Raw genomic sequence first — 22,123 nt, 5'->3', positions numbered from 1 at the left:
GGGAACGGGCAAGTTCCTGGAGGATAAAGCTACCGGTGCTACTAGTCCTGATGGCTCCATGTTAACTTTCGTATCAGAGGCAGCAAACCAGCTGCTGGGAAACTGAAGGCGGAGGGTGCTGTGGCACTCATGCCTTGCTTGTGGCTTTCACTTAGGCTGCTGGGTGGCCACTATGGGAATGGAATGCTGGGTGAAATGGGCCCCAGTCTGATCCACCAGGACTTTTATGTGTGCTGAAGAACAGGGAAAAGCAGCTGCCAGCATAAAGAATGGATGCTCCTTCACGAAATAAAATTTATCTCAGAATTCCATGCAGATTCCCTAGGAGACATGCACAGAACAGGTAGAAACGTGATCGATATGAATCCCAAGCTGGAGAGGGACATGGCAAGTGAGATATCTTAAACGGATACTAAAAGGTACATCTCAAAAGTGGTGCTGGGCAACTGCTGTTCTGCTGAGGCCTTTGGTATGTGGGGTGCCATAGGGTTCAATCCTATATCCCATTCTATTCCACATGGTCATGAATACTCTGGGTGCCCTTGTCCAGAGACGAGTTCCAGTGTTCTTGATATGCTGGCTCTATCTTCTATCTGAGAAGTCTTAAAGTGTTGCATAAACCAGTGTTGAAAAGGTGGACAGCACTGAGACCTTTGAGTTTGGCACTTAAAGACGGGATTACATTGATAAGGGTTTGATATTGTTGCCACCACCTTTTGGTGTACCTGCTTTCACTGGATTCCACCCCCCCCCCCCATTTACTTTTCAGATGAAAGCCAGGCAACTGTGTCCACAACTGCCTATATGCAGTCCTGTCTTGTTAATTTACATGTATATACCAGCTCCATTTCCTGGTTCCCCTTTGATAGTTGAAACTTACAAGGCTATGGACAAGTTTGCAGGCGTGTACCTGCAAAAGACCACCAATAACAACAAAACACACAGTTGCAGGAGCAAAAATACGAACATTGTGACCTCCACTGTGCTCCCTACTAGAACTAGGACTCAGTTCTAGACCATGGGGCAGACGGGGAGAACTGCACTCTGCCAATGAACAAGAGGATTAGCAGTGCCTGTGCCATAGCACTACTGTGGTGTGAAGAACCACAAGAATGGAACCACACTGAGAGCTGGACCTCAGCGTCCCTGTAACTACAACAAAAGTAGGACCACCAGATCTGAACTCCCCAAAATTGTGGCTGCCAGGTGATGAAGGACTTGGCAGGTGAAACGTGCTTCTTTCCTATCTAAGCTTGCCCTCAAATGACTTGGGAGAAAAGCAATTGTTGATTAGTGAGTGAGCGAGTAATTAGTGTTAGTGAGTAAGAAAGCAGGAGCAAACTTACTCACTAACACTGGAGCACTTTATAGCCTGACAAGTTAGGATGAACGATTCTTCTATCAAATACCAGGGTGGGGGGAAGGAAGAATCTGCTCCCCTCCTGCCAGACAAGAGTACACTAGCTGTGTCTAGCTGCACAATCCCTTCACTGGAAGTCACAAGACGAGGTTGAGCGAGCTTATTAGGCTCCCTACTGCTGCTGCTACAGTGGCTGGCTTCTGAAGAGTTTGAATTCAGCTGCCCAAGTCCGCCTGGGCCAACGGCAATGGGGGAAGATGAGCTGGCTCCACCGTGCTGCGGAGCATGGCGAGTGCACACCATTTGTGGTCAACCCACTTGTGACTTCCTCGTCCCTTCCCTGCAGACTAGGCTAGAAGAAAGCAGCAGCAAAGACAGAGAAGGCTCTTGGCTCCTGTTCGAGGTGAGGCTAACTGTTCATTAGCCGTCTTCTGTTTGTGTTTCCTTTGTTGTATCTTTTACCTTCTTTAAGGAGCTCTGGGAATGCCTTCAGTCCCCTAAAAGCAGTGGAGATCTACAGAGGGGTCTCCTCCAATTCCTTGGAAAGTGCCTGGTAGTTCTGTTATTTATTTGGTACTGGAGGCAGAACCTTCCCTGAGCCAAATGCCCCCTGCCTCAAAGAGGGATTTTTTACCACAATACCACTTGTACTGTTGTGGCAGCTGGCCTCACCCATGGCAGCGCTGGAGATGCCATACTGATATGCAGAACATTTTAGGCATTTTAGACATGCCTGCATCTTTGTTTTCTATATCAGTTAAAAGCTTCTAATGCCTTTGCCATTTTTCCACTACTAAAAAAGGGAAAGTTTTAAAGACTGCTGTTTATTGCAAGTTAAATATTGTATTCATATTCTATTTTTAGTTATGCAAGCTGCCTGGAAAACATATGTTGATTAGCAACTACAAAAATATTGTAAATAAGGAAGCGCAGGGTTTGATTTTAAAAATAGATAATTAGGCAGCATGCCAGATTTCAAAGCAACATTTAAAAACAATTGTACTACTAGATCTTCCAGTAAACTCCAAATGTGAGATTGTGCTGCCATCTACAGATTACACTAAGAAACCATTTACCTTCTGCTACAATATTCATTGGATATGACAGTTTGAAATATTTAAGTATTACATTTTGTAATTTGAAAGTAAATGTAAACCCTTAGGAGTATGTAGTTGATATAAGAAAGGCAATAGGGTAGAAACAGCTAATATACAGCATTTCAATGTAGATACTTCATAAGTAATGTATAATACTAATGGTGGTGATAGTGCAACATATAACTGACAAAAAATCCTTCACTCATCATTAAGTTTTATTGGGGAAAGATAGATTACTGCATCTGTTTATAATCCCCTAAATTGGGGAAAAGGCAGTAATTACTTATGGTGCAAGCACTCAATAAAACAGATATTGCACAATTTTCACACTATTTTGAAATACTTTTTTTTCTGAAGGAAAGGCTTTATGGAAAAGCTATCAACCACTCCTCTGTTTAGTATACATATCTGTCCTTTGTATAAAGGCATCTTGCTTTCACATTAGCAGTCCCAACAGGATTCTGAGGTGATTTTGGGCAGACTATTTTGTGTAGAAAAATTATATTCCATTGTACCACTATATGCAGATGGAACATGGAACCCTGCGAGGTAACAGATAATTCCTCCTCAAGGAATATGGACCCGAATCCACATTCCTTTGCCATACACTCATATTATATTTGATCCTGAAAGAATCTGATCTCCTGAACTGACTATCTTAAGCTGGACCTAACACAGGCCTGTCAAAATAAAGAATTATAGGATAGAAATTTCGTGTGTTTGGCTTTTTTGGCCGAAACACACAAGAGCTAGTACTGTTTGCTATAAACAAATCTTGCTTTAATGCTGAGACACTGTTTCTTAAAAGAAATGTTACGGCTTCCAGGAATGCTACTCACTTGATTAAAAATTACAGGCTGACAAACAGGGACAATCCTAGAGGATTGAGTGAGCACAGAAGACCTTATGACTCTAGTCTAGCATCCTGTTACCCACACTGGCTAAGCAGATGACTCTGGGAAGCTCACAAGCAAAACATGAATACAATTGTTCTCCCTGCTGCTACCTCCAACTACATTGTTTCCTTTGAATCTGGGAGGTTCCAGACAGCCATCATGGCTAATGGTCTAAGTGAATGCCTAGAGCTTTCTCCTGGACCTTTGAACACCATATAGTATTAACAGCACAATGAAGCCCAAAGTCCTTTTGGTCAGGATTCTAGTCACTCTGTTCCATTCCTCCCACCCATAGTTCTTCCATGCTGCCCCCCAGCCTCCACCATCAGTTAGTTTTCTCTGCCTCTGGACTATATTCAGTCCTCAAATCCATGTCTGGTTTGGTTCTCAGGACAGCTGAGTGAACACAATCGCACCCTATCCCAGGTATGTTATTTTCTTTAATGTAATTTTTTAATTTCTCCATTGACGTTTATGGGCAGCTCTCTTTTCTGTCCATGTAGACATTAAAAATAGCTTTTCATTCACCTGGTTCACATGACAGTGTAACATGTCATGGAAAACTAGTTAAAATTAGTTGTTCTGTCTTAGACCATCCTGACAACCTACAGCTTGTTCTAAGGATTGTTCATACAGTGATGGGCTGTTGGGTCATCCAAACCCAAGTCAACAATTTCACTGTAGGTTGCAGGCACTGGCTAACAAGCATCTCAGAAAGAACAGAAAAAAAAACCTTCTGCTCTTTGCAATTTTGTCTATACAGTTATCAGTGATAGCTCCTCCACTAATGCCCAAGCAGAACTTTGGTGTGACCTTCACGGGTTCACACCATTTTTTTTTTTTTACTGTTCTTCCTCTCAGAAAATTGCACAACTGTGTTATCAATTTTTTTTGTCAATCTTTTTGAAATACACAACTGTTCTCTTAAGACTATTGATATGTGTAGTCTTGCCTGATCCTTGTTTGTTTCAAAAAATTATGACCACAGCTACTTAAGACTCTGATTCTTTAATGGCAGCAAATAAAAAGGGGGAGCAATCAGAGTAGGCAGGGGAGGGCAGGCCACTAGGGATACTGAACCACACATTGAAACCAGCTGGAGGACTGCGTAGGAAGGAAGGAGAGAACAACCAGGTAGCTCAATCAACTGCTGGGCCTACCGTGAGTTGTTTAGAAAACAACCAAACCACCATGGGTTGTTTACAGGGTGCCTTACTGCTGCTGTGAAAACCTGCCCAATGTGAACAAGGAAAGAACCTATCCAGACAAGGCAATGGTTCTTCCTTACTCTTTGTAACAGGCCTGAACCCCAAAAAGCCAGGCCTGGGTTTCTAGCTCTTTGAAATGTTTGCTTTGCAGCAGCTTATAGTAGTGCAGCAGAGCTTTAGTTAGCGTTCCATGACAGTCTGCTTTCATGAGACTAGGGAGGTTCCCTTTCCGACATTAAGGAACATACACAGTACACATCTGCAGCCTTGACCGTTTCTTACCAGCCATTGCTTCTGCAGGCAAAAGGCAGCAGCAAGTCTCTGCTCTGATGTCAGACAAAGGGAACCTTGGCCATCCAAACGGGAATACTTCTTACAAGGACTTCAGGCCACCACCACTAGGCTGCTTGCTTGTTTTTTACCCTTGCATTCACTTAACAATCACTTGTACTGAGTTTTTATCTAGCTGTTGCATTTTTCTTCTTAAGCTTTTTCCCCGAAAGATTTTTGATATCCTATTAACCTCTTCCGTGTATATAAAGCAAATAATATGAAAAGATTAGTCAGATTCACCTCATTCAAGCAAACCTTTTATTCAGCTTGATTCAGTCTTTCTCCTGAGTCCATTGTAGCTAGCTTCCTCCTGTTAACTCTCTGACAAAGAAGACTGGGCTTTTGTCCATCTGAGCACAGAATAGACAGCAGCACAACCAAGGAGCTCAGGAGAAGAATTAGCTAAGTGAGTGCGGGCACAAGCTTGTTTTTCCCTTTCAGGGGAAACAGAATATGAAGTAGTTAAAAATAAACAACCAAAAGACACTGGAGATCAATGGAAGAACAATTAGATATGACCCCATGCTTAAAAATGTTTTTTAGGCAACACTGAAGAAATCCTGTCTCTGATAATGCAAGAACATTATTGCTAGTTATATATTACATGAACTGAGAGACATGAATGATTCTAAGAACAAGTAAAACATACATTTTATGCCAGATGCACACAATTACTCTAATGAGAAAGCCAACCTTCATCCACTGTAAACTGACAGCTCTTATCGTTGTAGAAAAGAATTTTCTTCTTATCAGGACGTGTAACGAAGATGATCTGGTCCCCTAAAGCCTCAAATACAAATACAGAAATAAGCACTGTTAAGAGCAGTACTTGGAGATTCTCCGCAAGTCTGCAAGAGAACATTCAGCACCAGAATGTCTGTGGGCAATCAGCACCAGAAACCCATTTCAGAATCCAAATGAGACAGAGGCCTGCAGTTAATTTGTTTATGATCTCAACAAGTAACATAACCTAAATCATTTGAAAGTATTTTGCAAACAACTAGGCAAAAACCTTAGATTGAAATATATCATATTTTTAAAGGATACAAGTTACTATCCAGTTTTCTGCTTATTTTCACTCTTGCAAAAAAAAAAAAAAAAGCAACAGTCATAAACTTGAAATTTTGAGAATCTAATTTGCTGCCTTACGGCTATATATGCAGCAGGAACAGCTAGCTGGCTCTAAGCACTGACTAGAAGAGTCTTGACTCTCTGTCGGACACACATTCACATACACTTATTACTATTACTATTACTATAATTACATGACATTAATATATTTTTTCTTCCTGTAAGGAACCCAGCTTACATAGGCCTCCTCCACTCCATTTTATCTTCACAACAACCCTGTGAGGTAGGTTAGGCTGCGAATGAGTAACTGGCCCAAAGTCCCCCAGTGAGCTTCATGGCCAAACAAGGATTAGAATCCGGATCTCTCAGATCCCCTGTCCAAGCTGGCTCTCACATACACACTGACCGGTTGCATAATTGAACACAACAGTAATAGCATGTTACTATCATGCTTAACAGAATTTTAATCTGTTGCTGGGCTGTTCCAACTTTACAACAACCACCTAGGAATGAGACATTGGTTACTTGGCAAAGTGTAACCGGGTCGGGAATAGCATGCTCATTTACTCATGGTCAGAAACATAGTTTGATAATCATGGGTTGCTTGATCATGTGAACTGGGTTGCTCTCACCTTAGCAAGAACACCAACCAAGAGAAGATAAGCCTAAGTGCACAAAAATCTAGCATTTTCCTGCCTGTATCAGCAGAGGCAAAGGAAGGGACAATCAGACACTCATCACCAATTTTCATATAATCACAGAAACCAATTACAAATGACTCAGAATATTTCATATAGGAGAAAAGTTATGGTGGAGTTTTCCATCCCAAACTTTAGGCACCCAGGAAGGCAGAAGCCTTCCATGCTTTTTACAGAAGTATGTTTTGGCAGCTATCAAAGAGCACCCTTCCTTTTTCCAATGGGGACAATGAAAGGATTAATTAGGGGTTTTTGTCAGGGACATATGCAAGAACACATGCCCTTGTCAAAACATCACAGGCAGACCTGTTCCTGCCCCCTTGTTTGTTGTTTTCAAACAAGCCACACTTGCAGGAAGAAGTCCAAGCTTGCAAGACATGACAATCCACCATGGCTTGTCATCCAGGATGCATTTTAATGTCATGTGACAACAGTCACCATAAAACTGGTATATTTTGGCTGCAATCTTATAAAGGTATATGTGAGAGTAGGTCCCATTTGACTAAACATGTCCAGGACTGAACTATTAAGATCCTGTTAAGATCTTTCTCCACTGATTTGCTAGGATCAATAAGATCATGACTGTAACTCAGAGAGATACCATGCCTCTTATTTTTGCTATTACATTACATGTTTTCAGAAGCTGCTTGCACAGAGTTGCTAAATCACTCATTAAACTCAAGCTTTCAAAAGTCTATGGATTTAATACAAGATCTTTTTTTTTTTTTTTTTAGAAAGGAGTTGTTCTTCAAATTTTTCCCATTAAACAGCTCTTCAATTAAACATGGGAAAGTAAGAAGAACAGTTTGGCTGGGTGTTGCAGAAGCTGTTCCTAAGCATTTGATTAACTCTCAGAAAAAATTAGTTACACAGAGACTAATGCACTACATTCCTGGACTACAGTGAAAAATAATTTGCCTTAAAACAATTATCACCATTGTCTTTGTGGAAACAAAAGTTTATCAATTTCTTATAATATAAAACTACTGTTATGACTTACTTTTATGGCTTTCTGTGCATTCGGCAGTCCTTCCTCAATATCTTCTAACAGTATTCCTCCCAGTCCTCGCTGATCATGTTTATCCAAGAGCCTTAGCAGGGCCTTTTTATCTTTCAAATTGTACTTAGGCTTAAAAGCATATTTCCCATCTATAACTTCTATTTTGGGATTGTTGACAAGGGCCTGTAAAACAAACAAGTTCTCAGTTTATAGGAAAGGGAACACATTTGTCGTATGCAGTTTGTTAAACCAATGATTTTAAAATTGTGTGGCAGCTTTGTGAAAACCGTGTCAGTTCTTACAACTGAACTATCACTGAGTAGCGTTAGTTAACATTTGATCAATATGCATATTTAAATTGGCCTTATATTACAAGGTGGAATAGTAGCATTGATTACCTCGCTCATTAACCATTGTTTCTGCTTCAGTCCAATATCCAGATGCTGTGTTTCATCCAATATTTCTTCTAGAGTTAATGGATGGGTATCACCACGCTGATGCCGTGTCTAGGGAGAGAAATCGTATCTGTTATGAACTATTATTAATTTTTTAAAATGACATGCCAAGGTTCTGCATGTAATTCATTTACAACAAGCATATGAAATACACACAGCTAATGACTCGGTACATAGTATAACAGCCTGCATTTCAATATTTTGCTGTATTATTGTGCTTGTGTCACAATACAATCCTAAGATTTTTTTTACATCAACACATAAATGCCTCCAAATGATGTGTACTAAGGAATACTCCAGTGTTCTATCATATCACAGCAGCATTTTAGCATCGCCATTATAGGAATTCAACTGCTGGGCTTTACAGGCTTTGCTGATGGTACCCCAGGACTTTCAAAGTCTGAACTGGTACTTACATTTACAAGAAAGGAGACCACCATCTAATTAAATGAATGGGAAAAATCCCCGCATCAAGGGAACCTAATAACACCTTGGCTACTTCAACTTGCACAAGGACATTCTCCGCCTATGCAACATAAGCAAGGCTCTTACAGTTGAAAGCGAGTTTGACTAATTCTGACAAAGTACATATGTGAAAAAGAAGCCCCATGCAATTTATTAACATTATTACCTCGCATTTTAATATTTTTATAAATAGATACCAAAGAAAAAGATACGAAGGGACCTTACACAACTATTATGTATGATACTAAATGTGGGAAATGTGTTGCCTATTTATCTTGGAAGGAACCCAAGACTGCTTACATAGCTCCATTTTATTCTCAGAGCAACCCTGTGAGGTAGATTAGACTAAGAGTGAGTGACTGGCCCAAAGTCACCCAGTGTGCTACACAGCTGAGAAGGGATTAGAAACCAGATTTCCCTGATTCCCAGTCCAACATTCTAATCGGCACACCACACTGGTTCTCAATCTGTGTTGAGGTGATGCAATTCTACTTTCAGCAGTAGCTTTCTACCAAAAACATACAGGATTGCACATATAGGCTGAGCTCTCTCTCTCAGCAGCAAACTCGTATCGCTTAATGCACAAAATGTGTGTATAGTTACAACTGGGCCAATGGGGCAAATAAGCTACAGGATCCACTCCCTACCCACCTTTTAAATAGAGTATGTGCTACAGTGCACATATGCATTAGCATTCATGTTAACACCGTGAATCAAACAGAACAAAATATAATTAAAAAGCAAGCACTGTTATAAACAATGAGGTCACCAAGGAATTCTAGGTTATATTTTAAGTGCTGCAGTTAAGTAAAAACAAAGCTTATTCTTGATTCATCATAAGCATTAAATGAGATGTTAAGAAAAACAGACCAAATGCTGACTTCAAATATCTCACATCTGTGGAGATTATAATTGCTGGCTTGATCTCTGTTTTCAACGGGCTCACTTGCACTTAAGGCAAACCATTCCCCATTAAAGATTACACTCTTACCCCAAAAATGGCCCACAGTTCCCAGTATGCCTCACTAGCCATGCTATCTGGGGTAAGCTAGGAGTAGTATGCATCTTTTCTGTCTGAACATGCACAGGAGTGTGCCTTGAGTCTGTGGGGGGCCTACGAACAAAATCCTGCCTTGTTTCTATTGCAATTTCTGAACAGGGTGAGTACCAAGTACCAAGTGCCACTGGAAAATGATGAACCCTGAAAGTTGTGTGTTGTCAGGCATGATGATGTAATATATTCAAATTAGAAGCCTTACCATGCAGAGCTTAACCAAAACCTGATTCTATCTTCCACTCTGAAGAATTAAGCACAAAACAACAGCCTTCAATTGACAGAACAATGTTCTTCCTGCAACAGGTGAACTTCAAGTTTAAATGTACATCATTTTTTTGCATCTACCACATTCTCCTATCAGTGATAAAACTGTCATGGCTGATGCAGTTAAAATAATTATACAGTAAAGGTGTGCGTTTCATTGTTCTAAACATTTGGAACAAAAAGACTGTACCTTCATATAGTTCACTATTTTTGCAAGGACTCCAAACTTGTAACCGGAGCCACCAGAAAGCGCTTTTAAATTGAAAGATCCATTGCTGTGGTCTGTAAAAGAAAAACAAGTTTTCACGTATTTCACACATGTAAACAAAAAATATGTTTTCACTTCCATTTTACAACCCAAACATGGCATGAATGCACCCTTCCATGAACATAAGCTGCTGGTTTTAATAGTTAATATTGTTTTCACATATTTTTGTTGTTTTGTAAATATTTTTCCATTTTTATGCTGCCTTGGGAGGGTTCCATCTTGAACAGCAATTGAATGTCAAGCAAACAAAAATATGTAACTGGCAACAGGCACTGCACAGGCACAGCACTCATATATATGTGATGCACGGAGACCACGACAAAGCTTTGGTGTGAATGAGATTTATGAAACCAAACCCGACCTGACCCTCAGGCCTTCCACTTAGCCTGCCTGAGCCACCATGCAGCTGGGTGGGAACTGCTTCTCTACCAAATGATCCCACAGTGATAAAAGTGTGTGTCAATCATCCACTACATGGATGAGGCCAACTGGTGGCGTATTTCTTACACACGCTTGGCAGCATGCCTAGTGCATGTGAACAGGAATGAAACCAGGCAGATTTCGCCAACCAGCATATCTGATTGTGTTCCTTAGAACTGCTTATGTGACAGAGTGCCTCATCTCTCATGTGCCTATGTACAAACTCCCAATTACTGCCTGTTTGGAAGGTTCCCTTGCTTGCAGAAGTGAAGGAAAAGGACACATGAAAGCATTTTTCAAACCCTGCCATGAGCAGTGAAAATGAGATTGTTCAAGAAAGCTTCCGAAATATATATTTCTGCTGCTTTTATTTGACTTAACTGGTATATATTGTTCACTGTTTTAATAACTGTATTCTTCATTTTTCTGCTTGTAAACCCGCTCTGGGACTAGACGCATAGGGTATGAAATAAAGCAAACTATACTGATAAATAAAATCTCCCCATAAGTCACATACCCTACTGCAAATAAGTCATTTATGCTCTAAGCAATGATTTATTTAGTGTTCTGAATAATTACTTGGCCAGCGAAAACACACCATGGTCACTCATCTAACCTTGTATCTTATTTTCCCCACAAAAGAAATAACCAAATCTTCAACTCTGCTTTAAGCTCCAAAATGTCCTACTTGCAAGTCTCTGGTTCTGGGCATTAGTCAGCAAAACCATGCACTAAAACAATCATCAACATAGTCTTCCCTAGATTCAAATGGCAGAAAAGATCATTAACTAAAAACAATTTCACTAAATGTTTCCATACACTGGCAAGGAGACATCTCAACAGTTTGCTAGCATTAAACACAAGCACTAAGGTGAGCTGGTGAACTGTCTTTTAGAAAGACTTAAGGAACAATCAGACTTCAGTGGGATTAAGAGTAATTAACTATGTATGATGATGTGAGAAGTGGAATTTATTATGTATTACAATAATTTATTTACCCATGATGTAGAAATACTACTTGAGAGAGCCCAGAATTAAAAAAAAAGAAACAACAAGGCCACTAATAGAAAAATTGATAAAGTGTTAAAATAGCAGCAGTTAAGTAGTTAACTAAGACGACACTGGAATAAAATAATTTCCAAAGGGATAGCCAAATTAGTTGGTTACAGCAAAAACAAGAAAGAATGTTGTTATATCTTCAAGGCTAACAAATTTGTGTTGACATAAGCTTTCATGGCCTACTGCCCAAATAATTGGATCATGAAGTGTTATTTGGTTTTTGGAATAAATCAGTCTTCAGTAACCCAAATGGTAGTCACTGGCAAGCAATATCTCCAAGGAAAGGCTGTTCCATAATTTCCTACAACAACTGAAAAAGTCCTCTGGCCACACCTAACATGGAGGACAGCCTATAAAATGGAACAGAGTTCTTGGACTAGTCTGCACAAGAGAAAGTAGTTCTAAAGCTACTGTGGTTCCAGGTCATTTAGGGACCTTAATGGTCAAAGACTCTACTTTGAATTGAGGTTGGAAACATATTGGAAATCAATGTAATTAGTATCAGATTGGAATAGTGGGCTTCCAGATGCCAACCAAAATACTTGTGATCACATTCTGGACCAGATGACATTTCTGAACTCTCTCCATGGGCAGCTCACATTAATATAAGCTGGAGTTGATTAACTACTGAAGCCAAGCCTGCTTTCTCCAAGACACAACTGTCATATCAAGTCAAGCTGGTACAAAAACTTCTAGCCACTACCCACATGAGCATCCAAATGCTCAGTCAAGGGTACTCCTGAGATAAAAACCTACTATTTCAGAGGGAATGTAACCACATCCTGGTTGTGCAGCTCCACTTGGATCCGCAGAACCTCAAAGAAAAAGTATATCTGTTTTACACGGATCAAGTTTCCACCTGCCGCTCTACTTTTCTTCAATCCAAATCTGCGCCAAATAATGGTTCAGAATTTCTATCTTCCAGGTGACTGATAACAGGAAAGAGTGGGGGAGGGAGGGATGTCATCACCATACTGATGACATCAAACCTTAATTTCCAAATGACCTATCCAGTGGTTTTACCTATATCAGGAGTCCTCAAACTTTTTAAACAAGGGGCCAGTTCACTGTCCCTCAGACTGTTGGGAGGCCGGACTATAGTTTGAAAAAAATATGAATTCCTATGCAAACTGCACATTAAAAATTTAATTAAAATTTAAAAAATTAAAAATGTTTGCTCCGCTCCCTCAGGCTGCAGCAGAAGCCCAAGATGAGGTGGGGAAGAGCCTTCTCTGGGCAAGCCACAGCTGCCTCACTGAGCCCGGGGGCAGCTGCTCGATGGTGGTGGTGGCTTGCCCATTGAAAGGCATGGCTCACATACCTCCACCGCAAGCTGCGGCCACCTCACCGAGCCCGGGAGCAGCCGCTCAACGGTGGCAGTGGGTTGCTCATTGAAGGGCAGGGCTCCTGCACTTCCGCCGCAAGCCGTGGCCACCTCACCAAGCCGGGGGACAGCTGCTCGATGGCAGCAGCAGCTTGTCCATTGAAAGGCGTGGCTTACACACTTAAAAATGGATTTTAAAAGTTTTATTTTTCTTACCTTCAATCCTTTTTTAGGGTCTTCATCTCTCTCTCTCTTCCGCCCTCTTCTCTTCTGTTTCCCACTCTGTATTCCCACTCTGTATATGCATGCAGTGGGTGGGGGAGGGGGAGCCGGCACAAGTGCAGTTGAGCTTTTACAATTAGGCATGTGCACCGGCTCTCTGCTCAGTTTCAAAGAATGCCTGCACCAGCTCAGAGCTTTTGGACTCACTTGGAGATCGTTTCCTCTGATAAATGAGCATGGCGGGCCGGATCTGTCCCATGGGCTGTAGTTTGAGGACCCATGACCTATATATTAAAAAAGCACAGGGGACCTTGCATTTTTTGCTGCAAAGGCCAAACAGTAATCTGCTAGCAACACCTTCATAAAAATCCCTCCCCCAGTTAATAACTAGTGTTGTGGCAAAGTGGTGCCTTCCAGCCCCATCCTGGCTAGGATATGGCTGTTGAAAGTACTGATCTGCTCCCAGTGAAGTCAACAGAATCACAATCCCTGGCCATTCCTTGATGTAAGTTGTTTAAGCAAGTCACAAGCCACTTGAAGCATTCAAGTAATTAATTTCATCAAAGAACAGCTAGTTGCCACTTGTGTTCCACACAAAGCATCCATTTTGCTTCACCTGCCTTTTACCACAGACTGTACACAAAGGGGAAGAGAATTAAATGGCCACTGAAAGAAGCTTATCTCGGAGTACAACTTTTTACCTTCTGTTTTTTGAAGGAAAAAACTGAGTATTCATTTCCGGGGTAATATCTTGGCAGGCAATAGGAAAATCAGAACAGATAATAGTTTTTTAAAAATCAAAAATGTTTTTACTTGATTTCAGCTAGGCCTATGTTTGCTATTTTCAAATAAAACAAACTCTTGTATTTACTGGAATTCATAACCCCCATCATCAGTGTATTCCCTACTGAAGCTAAAATGTACCCCCAGATCATTTCATCTGATGACTTTCTAACTACCTTTATACGAATTTGTCAAACTTTCAACAAATTTATTTTATTTAAAACTTTTGTATGCCGTCACCACATGCCTTGGCATCTAGGGACGGCTCACAATATATACAATTAAAAAAATAATAATAATCTTTATAAATAACAAATTCAATAAAAATTATGTAAGAACAAAAAAACCAAAACAAAAAGAGCAACTGTTCAACGATAAAAGATTAGTTTTTAAAAGACAACTTCATTTTACTAAAAACACCAGAGATCTGAATTTTGGATTTCTTCAGAGGCTATTTCCCCCATTTTGCAAAATATTGTTTATGCTTCTTCATCTTCGCATATTATCTTTTGCCGGCTATTTCAAGCTGCTACAAGCACTGCCTACAATATTATAAATAAAATAAATCTGAATCCAATTTCACAAATGTGCTGATTTCATAATTCATACAACCATTGCCTGATTTCCTTCCCTACTGCAGTTATACAAAGGAGGCAGAAGACAACAGTAGAAAATAGGAATACAAATCTTCTAAGGACAATTCACAAACCACAGACCAATGGCTCATATACCATAAATGTTTTACAAAGAAAAGGAAGACAAAAGGTGCTTACATCTTTAAGTACTCTCCCTCTGCGTGTGTGCGTGTCTATTCACATACATATTATATCAACACAATGATTAATTATAGGTGGCTCACCCCAACCAGATATGCCATTAAAAAGCAAAGAAGCTGAAGGTGTTAACACACTAAATGCCACGCTGAGATCAAAACACAAAAGGTCACATTGTTTATACATATATTTGTTAAATGAGCTGCTAGAAAAGAAAAACAAAAATGGGAGTTGGGGAGAGACCTGCTCAGATTTCTTATATATTTTGGATTTATGAATGATTTCCTCTTCGGGTAGGGGTCTGATGCAAATGAGCATAAAGGAAGTTGTCAGCTGCATTCTGCTTCAGCCAATAGTAGCAGGGCTCCATCTTAGCTGTATCAGAGGCTGTATTAAACAGCAGATCAGCTCTGTTCCATCATCCTTTCTGAAGAGGTAGGTCTATACCTTTTTTAAAAAAGATACTGTCTGTATTTTATCTGAAAGAAATCTGATTTCAAAATAACAGAACATCTAAGCATCCTATCTTTATACAATTATAAAAAATAAAAACAGTGTACAGTTCTTCTTGCATCTGAAGCTTGATTGTATGCTGCTTAAATGCAGAGACGCTTGCCTTGTACTGACAGAAAATCTTACCATCTGTGCATTTATGAAGAATTGATGAACATCCATCTTACCAACAGCCCTACACACCCAGATAATATTCTGAGAAGAATATCCTTTTGAGGCATTAAGTGACCTATGAATTAATCTAATTTTGCAAGGTAAAAACTAATAAGACTTTGATGCAGGAGTGTTAACAGGATTTATCTTTGAAGTCAAAAGATTGCTAAACTGCACATGAAAAAAATGTATTCTTCAAACCCTTTAAGCTGCTCTCTTAGACTAACCTTAACCTTAACAACTTCTTACAGTACCAGACTTGTTAACATGAACATGGCTTCACAGACGTCAATGGGACTCTACCAGTTCAAATGTTAAGTGATCATTGCCTTGGGCAGCAATCCTGTCCATGCTTACTTGGAAATAAGCTCCACTAAAAATCAGCTGAACTTATCTGAAAGCAAACATGAACTGTTAATTTATCCTGTGCTGGTTGATTAACAATGCAATTCTAAAGCTCCACTAAGTTTAACTGAGCTTTCTCTCAGACAAGTGGGCATAGGATCGCAGACAAAATCTATCAGAAGGTTCTGGAACTTACTCAGAACTGAGTTGCCATATGAAACCTCTCAACATAACCCAGATAATTTACTTTGCAAGTCATATGCTTTTACTTATTTCCATAGTGACATAAAATGTCACTGTTAAAATAACACAATCAGAAAGCAAATGGTACTTTTTTTAGTACCATTTTTAAAAATGAAAATGAAATAATGAAATAGCAACTGCCATTGACTATATTTGACTGTATAGGGAAATGCATAAATATGAAGTTTCCTGTGAAAACACAAATTTTGTTTACAATTTGCACTAGTTGGAAACTAAGTGGGTCATTGTGTGCAAAGAAAGAACTCAACTAAAGTTATCCTCGTAGAGATACACCACTAATGGGACTGTTATTCCACTTGCACAAACTCTGCCAGCACATCTTCATTCCACTTTGGGCTCTAGCATGTTTCACTAGTGAATATGCTTGGCCCACACAAATTCCACTAATGCATCTCACTGCTGCTTGCACAACCAGTGGTTTTGGTAGAGACATGCAAGTATGATTTGATTTAACAGAATGATACCACTGATTTAGTGAAACACACCATGGGATACTGCCTTAATCTTTGTGCCACAAGATTGAACTAATAGGAGTAATTCCATTTATAGAAATAAGGTGTGACATTTTTCTCTACACAGACATTTTGCATTTGAGCTCTTTTACTTAATATTGTGTGTTAACTATAAAACATTGAAGTGTATCGCTTTTTAATCCTTTTATAAATCTGTGGACCTCTATCAGCTCCATTGGCTTCCCATCGAAGTCCGGGCTCAATTCAAGGTGCTGGTTATTACCTGTAAGCCCTAAACAGCTTGGGACCAGGATACCTAAAGGAACGCCTTTTTCCCTATTTGCCCTCCTGCCCCCTGAGATCGGCAGCAGAAGCCCTCCTCCGGGAACCCTCTGTGAAAGATATTAGGAGATAGAGTACCCAGAGGAGGGACTTCTCTGTGGTGGCACCCTGTCTGTGGAATGTGCTCCCCAGAGGTCTGCCTGGCGCTGTCATTATATGCTTTATATGCTTTTCGACGCCAGATTAAGACCTTTTTTTAATCAATATTTTAATAAGTTTTAATATTGAATTGTATTATTGTATTTTATTAATTGCAGCCAGAGTGGGTCATCAATTTATTTATGCTGTAGCCATCCAGAGACATTAGTAATTGGATGGCATATAAATTTTATTTATAAATAAACAGATAAATAGATAGAGCTTTATAATGCTACTTGATAATAATACAGTTCCACCAACCAACCATCATCTAATCAAATTTTAAAAATATACCTTCAACAGTAACTCCACTTTAAATATTTTTTTCAACATGTTGTACTAATTCCCCCAAATAACAACTTCTGGTTCAACTTTTCTAGGCTAGTTAATAAAATAATAAAAAGTCACCACTAATTTTATTGGGATTTTCAGGAATTCCTTTCTTAGAAAAGTGTTCAATAGGCAGCTATTTCTCTGAATTATGGAGCAGGCAGGTTCAGGCTATGTATTTTGTCCATAATGCTCCATGTTGCTTTCTACTGATAGTAAAATGCAAAATGCATCTGGAGTGTCTGCATGCAGTTATAGTCATCAGCAGCAAATTTGTCAAATCCTATGGTTAAATGGGATCTTTTGGCCCACACTCCTCTACTACAGTCCACTGCCACCAAATAGGCACAGGCGGAACCTGAGACGGAATTTTGGGTAAGCAGGCTCCTTTTGGGTAAGCTCTGCTCCTTTCTCCTTTTTGTGCTACTTGACAAGGTCAGAGTACATTATCAGTCCAAATACCAGTTAATTAACAGTGCAAAATCAATCTCATGGGTCTTTTTGCATCTTCATCTCCCCCAGTTTGAAATGTTAAAGCACAACATTAGCCTCTAATTAAAAATAGCCATATAGCCATTTAAGACAATGGTAGTTCTTTCCAGAACAATTTTAAATTCTACTCATTAGCTTTCCATTTATGTGTATTTTCAATGCCCTGGCGGGAACTTGATGAACCACTGCAGGAAAGCTACTTTCAAAGGAAAGCAAAACTATAAGGGAATATATCCCTTCTTTTTGGATTGGTAAGCACATTTGGAATTTTGAGTAACATGGGCACTCTCACAAGGGTTACTATGAGGGCCTGCTCATTTAGAACATGGCTACGAAAATGGGTATGGCTGGTCACAAAACATCTATTTTTCAGAATGCAAACTGGTAATGCTAAAAGTCACTTGCTGAAGAAATGAAGCAGAGGGCACAGCTGTGGGCTGAGCTTCTTAAACACAAAACCACTCTTTCAAATCCCAGCAGAGATAGTGTTGAAGGGCAGCCCAGTGATTTGCAACATGCCAACCTCCCCATAAAAGACAGCAACTAAAAAAACTCCATCCAAATCATGAGGGACAGGTGTCCCTTGTTTTGAATCCACTGGCATGCTACTATTTGTGGCCACCACTTTAGATACCTGAGATGCAGGGTATTAGGTTCAAGATCAGCTGCCAAACAACCCTGAAGGAAGTCTCAGATAGTTGTCATTCTCAAAGGAGGTCCTTCCTGAATCTAAGTCATCATCCAGCTGGAAAAACTGTCAGGTAATGTTGAAGATTCAGTTGCAGAAGTGGTGTCCTGATGCCCAGAAGATGTTACTAATCACATCTCTGGAGTAACCATGGACTGCAAAGATGACCCACTCATTCTGCAGAGTAGGATGCAGAATCTCTGGGCCCTGAAGCAAATGGTCAGGAGTAGCTGGAAGTGGCCCGGTCTTAGTTGCAGCTTCCTCTTCTCAGTGACCCTGACTGGCATCACTACTCTCATGTCACCATTACTGGTGAAGAAGCAGCAATGTCGGCTGCTTCCGTGTCACCAGGGGCAGGAGGAGGCTGTCGTCTCTTCCTCTCCCGTTGAACTTGACTGATGGCAGGAAAGGGCAACGTGGGGATGCTATTTTGGCAGCAGACAGGAGAAGCATGTTGCTGCACAATCAACATCAGAGGGCTGCTTGGAGACTATAGGCTGCTTTAGGATGAGTATAATATTCTAGAAAAGAAGGCCAAATAGAAACTTTTCACTGAAGGGTTCCTATTTATAGAAACCTTACTTAGCATTTTAAAAAGTTATTAACACTTCATTGCAATTCTTTAGAAAGCTAATTTCATTGTTCCATTGTAACTAACTTGCTTTTGCTATTAGCATAAGCAGTGAACCTGCAGATGACTTTTTTTGTTCCAATAAAGATCATGGTTTACAAATACACTGCCATTATTTTGAAAGTATTGGACTACTCAGACACTCAGTCCAAAACTGACAGCACATGCTTGCAGTACAGTAAAAAGAAACACTGTATAGCAAGAGTTATAGTCCAAAACGTTGCTTTATTAGAAATAAAACAGAATCTATAAGGAATGCAGCCATAGCTCAACATGACTAGATGTTGCTTCTTATAGGAAAAAGTACCCGCAATCAACCAACTAAAATATTTCAATTTTATTTTGTTCTGGAAAGAAAAATAGCAGAAAATTCTCAAAACAAAGGAAAATTGCCAACTATATTTTTCTATTTGTTTTTTTCAACATGCAGAGCTCCTGAAGAGCCCAGAGGAGTCTGGAAATATGGCAACCTTCAACACTAGTCGCTGGAATGAAACCGCATCCCTTTACCAGTACCTTGGTTTTCAAGTGCAGAAAATTTACCCTTTCCATGATAACTGGAACACTGCCTGCTTTGTCATTCTAGTCATATTTATATTTACTGTAATATGTTTAGTAGTGCTAGCTTTCTTATATGAGCTGCTTGACTGCTGCTGCTGCGTGAAAAATAAAACCATGAAAGACTTAGAGAATGAACCCAATCCTGTTAGATCTATGATGGACAGCTTCAAGAAACGTGAAACTGAAGTGGTGTAGTGGTGGACTGATCACTAGCACCTGCATCAAAATAGATGTTCAACTTTATAATGAAGCCTCTTGCATCTTAGGACCAAGCAAATCAGATCCTGCTTAGCCTTAAATATTATTATTAGCACTGTTTTTTGTTTGCTGGTGAATAGAAATCTGAACAGTTCACAAAATACTTATTTCTGGGTGATGAGTCACACTGTTATGTGAAAATGTAAATTTTCATTTTGTTTCACAATGAACTGTTGTTGAGTAGGATTGATGAGTTGAGTAAACTTGTTCATTCAACCAATGTACCTATTGTTTCATTTATTAAAAAATATACTCCATCCTTCAGCATATCTACTTGTAGGCAGCAAAGAGATTAAAACAGATTTAAAGCATTTCAAAGCAAAAAGTAAAAATACATTCAGGCAGCAGAAACAGTACAAGCAAATCAGCAGCAGGAAAGTTGTTTTAAGTAATATTTATCAAAAAAGTTTTTGTCATCATGATAGTCTAAGAAACCAAAACAAGAAAATGTACAGCCATGGCGCATTTTAGAATAAGTACTCATACTTGAAGAAATTAGATATAAAGATTATTATGATGATTATTTGAACAAGTCTCAAGTATTTTAAACTCTTCACATATATAATCTTAGAGTCTGGGTAGCTTCTGGGTTTTTAGTGTTTCCCAGAGTTATGTAAAAAAAAAATTAAAAAAAAATCTGCACTACTACCTAGGTGGAGGGTTGAGAAGTTTGCTCAGTTAAGGACAGGGAAAATCCAGTAGTATATACTTTGCTTTTCAGTTGAACATTTCTTTTTTATATCTAAAAGAGACAAGAAAGAAGCTCTGCTAATTCAAAGTAACGCTCTTTTCTGCCCCTGCTTTTGAATCAGGCTAAGCATTACAAGCAACTTGGCCTGCCACCTAAGAGAGCAACCTTGTGCAAGAGCATATCTTTACACCCAAATCTGTGACAGTCAGCATGATGGCCTGAAATCACTATACGAATTTCCTATCACCACCCATTTAAATGGAGCAGCAGTGATGTCAGAAGATGCAATGTTTGGCAACAGCCCTATATAACATTTAGTTCTCATGAGGACAGCAGTCTTCTCCTAATCAAAGCCACACCCACAGAAATTCATATCTTACCTCAACACTACACAAGAAGCACTTGGTTGAATTATAACACGCATAATTCTTACTTCCAGCACTGAAAATATATGATCACTGACTTGAAAAAAAGAAGCAGGGGATGAGAGTGGGGAAGAAGAGTAATTATGCAACAGGAATGGATGAATGCTTATGCATGCGTTATTACTTAAGTTTCTTTGTGCTATTGTGAGCAGCCAGCAGGACTCTTTGACACACTGTACCTTTCTTGCTTGCACAGGCTCCTATCAACAACTACAAACAATATTTCAACTTCCAAAATAAGAATCTCAAGAGAAGTAGGTGGCTTCCAGGAAAAGTGGAGAGGCATGCCCCAGGAGCTCATTCCACATTTCTCATTTCTAGGCTGTGACTTGACATAATTTAAAAAAAAAAAACCATCAAAGGATATCAGCTTCTTACTAAATAAACTTTTGCTTCTAAAAGAAGAAGTATGCAACAATCTGATCTGTATGACTTGGAAGTTTCACTACAGAACCAGAGAGGCAGAACCCCTAAGTAATTATGCTAACAGAACTGACATTCACCCAGGTCATAGCAGAGAGCTCTGACAAAACGTGATCCACTGGAGAAGGAAATGGCAACCCACTCCAGTATCTTTGCCATGAAAACCCCATGGACAGTACCAAAAGGCAAAAAGGTATGACGCCGGAAGATGAGCGCCTCAGGTCGGATGGTATCCAATATGCTACTGGGGAAGAGCAGAGGGCTAGTACTAGTAGTGCCAGAAAGAATGAAGTGACTGGGTCAAAGTCAAAAGGACACTCAGTTGCAGATGCATCTGGTGGTGAAAGGAGAGTCCGATGCTGCAAAGATCTATACTCCATAGGAACCAAGAATATAAGATCCATGAATCAAGGCAAGTTGGATGTGGTCAAACAAGAGATGACAAGACTGAACATTGACATCTTAGGAATCAGTGAACTAAAATGGACAGGAATGGGTGAATTTAATTCAGATGACCATCAGGTATACTACTGCGGGCAAGAATCCCTCAGAAGAAATGGAGTAGCCTTCATAGTCAATAAAAGAGTAGGAAAAGCAGTACTGGGATACAAAATGACAGAATGATCTCAGTTCGAATCCAAGGCAAACCATTCAACATCACAAT

The 22,123-nt window shown here is 39.7% G+C and overlaps 2 protein-coding genes across 4 annotated transcripts in view; one reads left to right on the top strand and one right to left on the bottom strand.

Annotated features, from left to right (window-relative positions):
- The window catches only part of GTF2E2 (general transcription factor IIE subunit 2), a 34,642-nt gene that overhangs the window by 5,449 nt on the left and 7,070 nt on the right, over positions 1 to 22,123 (bottom strand). For both annotated transcript variants that reach the window (XM_044418875.1, XM_044418877.1), the window contains exons 3-6: positions 10,095 to 10,186; positions 8,062 to 8,169; positions 7,664 to 7,846; positions 5,588 to 5,681 (exon numbers count right to left, since the gene is read on the bottom strand). In XM_044418875.1, the coding sequence (XP_044274810.1) occupies positions 5,588 to 5,681; positions 7,664 to 7,846; positions 8,062 to 8,169; positions 10,095 to 10,186 (477 nt within the window). The remainder of the gene's footprint in view (positions 1 to 5,587; positions 5,682 to 7,663; positions 7,847 to 8,061; positions 8,170 to 10,094; positions 10,187 to 22,123) is intronic.
- SMIM18 (small integral membrane protein 18) lies at positions 1,642 to 20,729 on the top strand. 2 transcript variants are annotated; one of them, XM_044418879.1, is made up of 2 exons: positions 1,642 to 1,763; positions 19,532 to 20,729. In XM_044418879.1, the coding sequence occupies exon 2, from the start codon at positions 19,564 to 19,566 to the stop codon at positions 19,855 to 19,857; it is 294 nt and encodes a 97-aa protein (XP_044274814.1). In that variant the 5' UTR covers positions 1,642 to 1,763; positions 19,532 to 19,563; the 3' UTR covers positions 19,858 to 20,729. The 2 variants fall into 2 exon arrangements, with proteins under 2 accessions (XP_044274814.1, XP_044274813.1); XM_044418878.1 differs by lacking the exon at positions 1,642 to 1,763 and adding an exon at positions 18,048 to 18,123.

Source organism: Varanus komodoensis, unplaced genomic scaffold (genome assembly GCF_004798865.1).
Source record: "Varanus komodoensis strain SLA01 unplaced genomic scaffold, ASM479886v1 scaffold94, whole genome shotgun sequence".
NCBI classification, from domain to species: Eukaryota; Metazoa; Chordata; class Lepidosauria; order Squamata; family Varanidae; genus Varanus; species Varanus komodoensis.
Note: the sequence above shows the minus strand (reverse complement) of the source record. Positions and strands in the feature narration are given on the sequence as shown.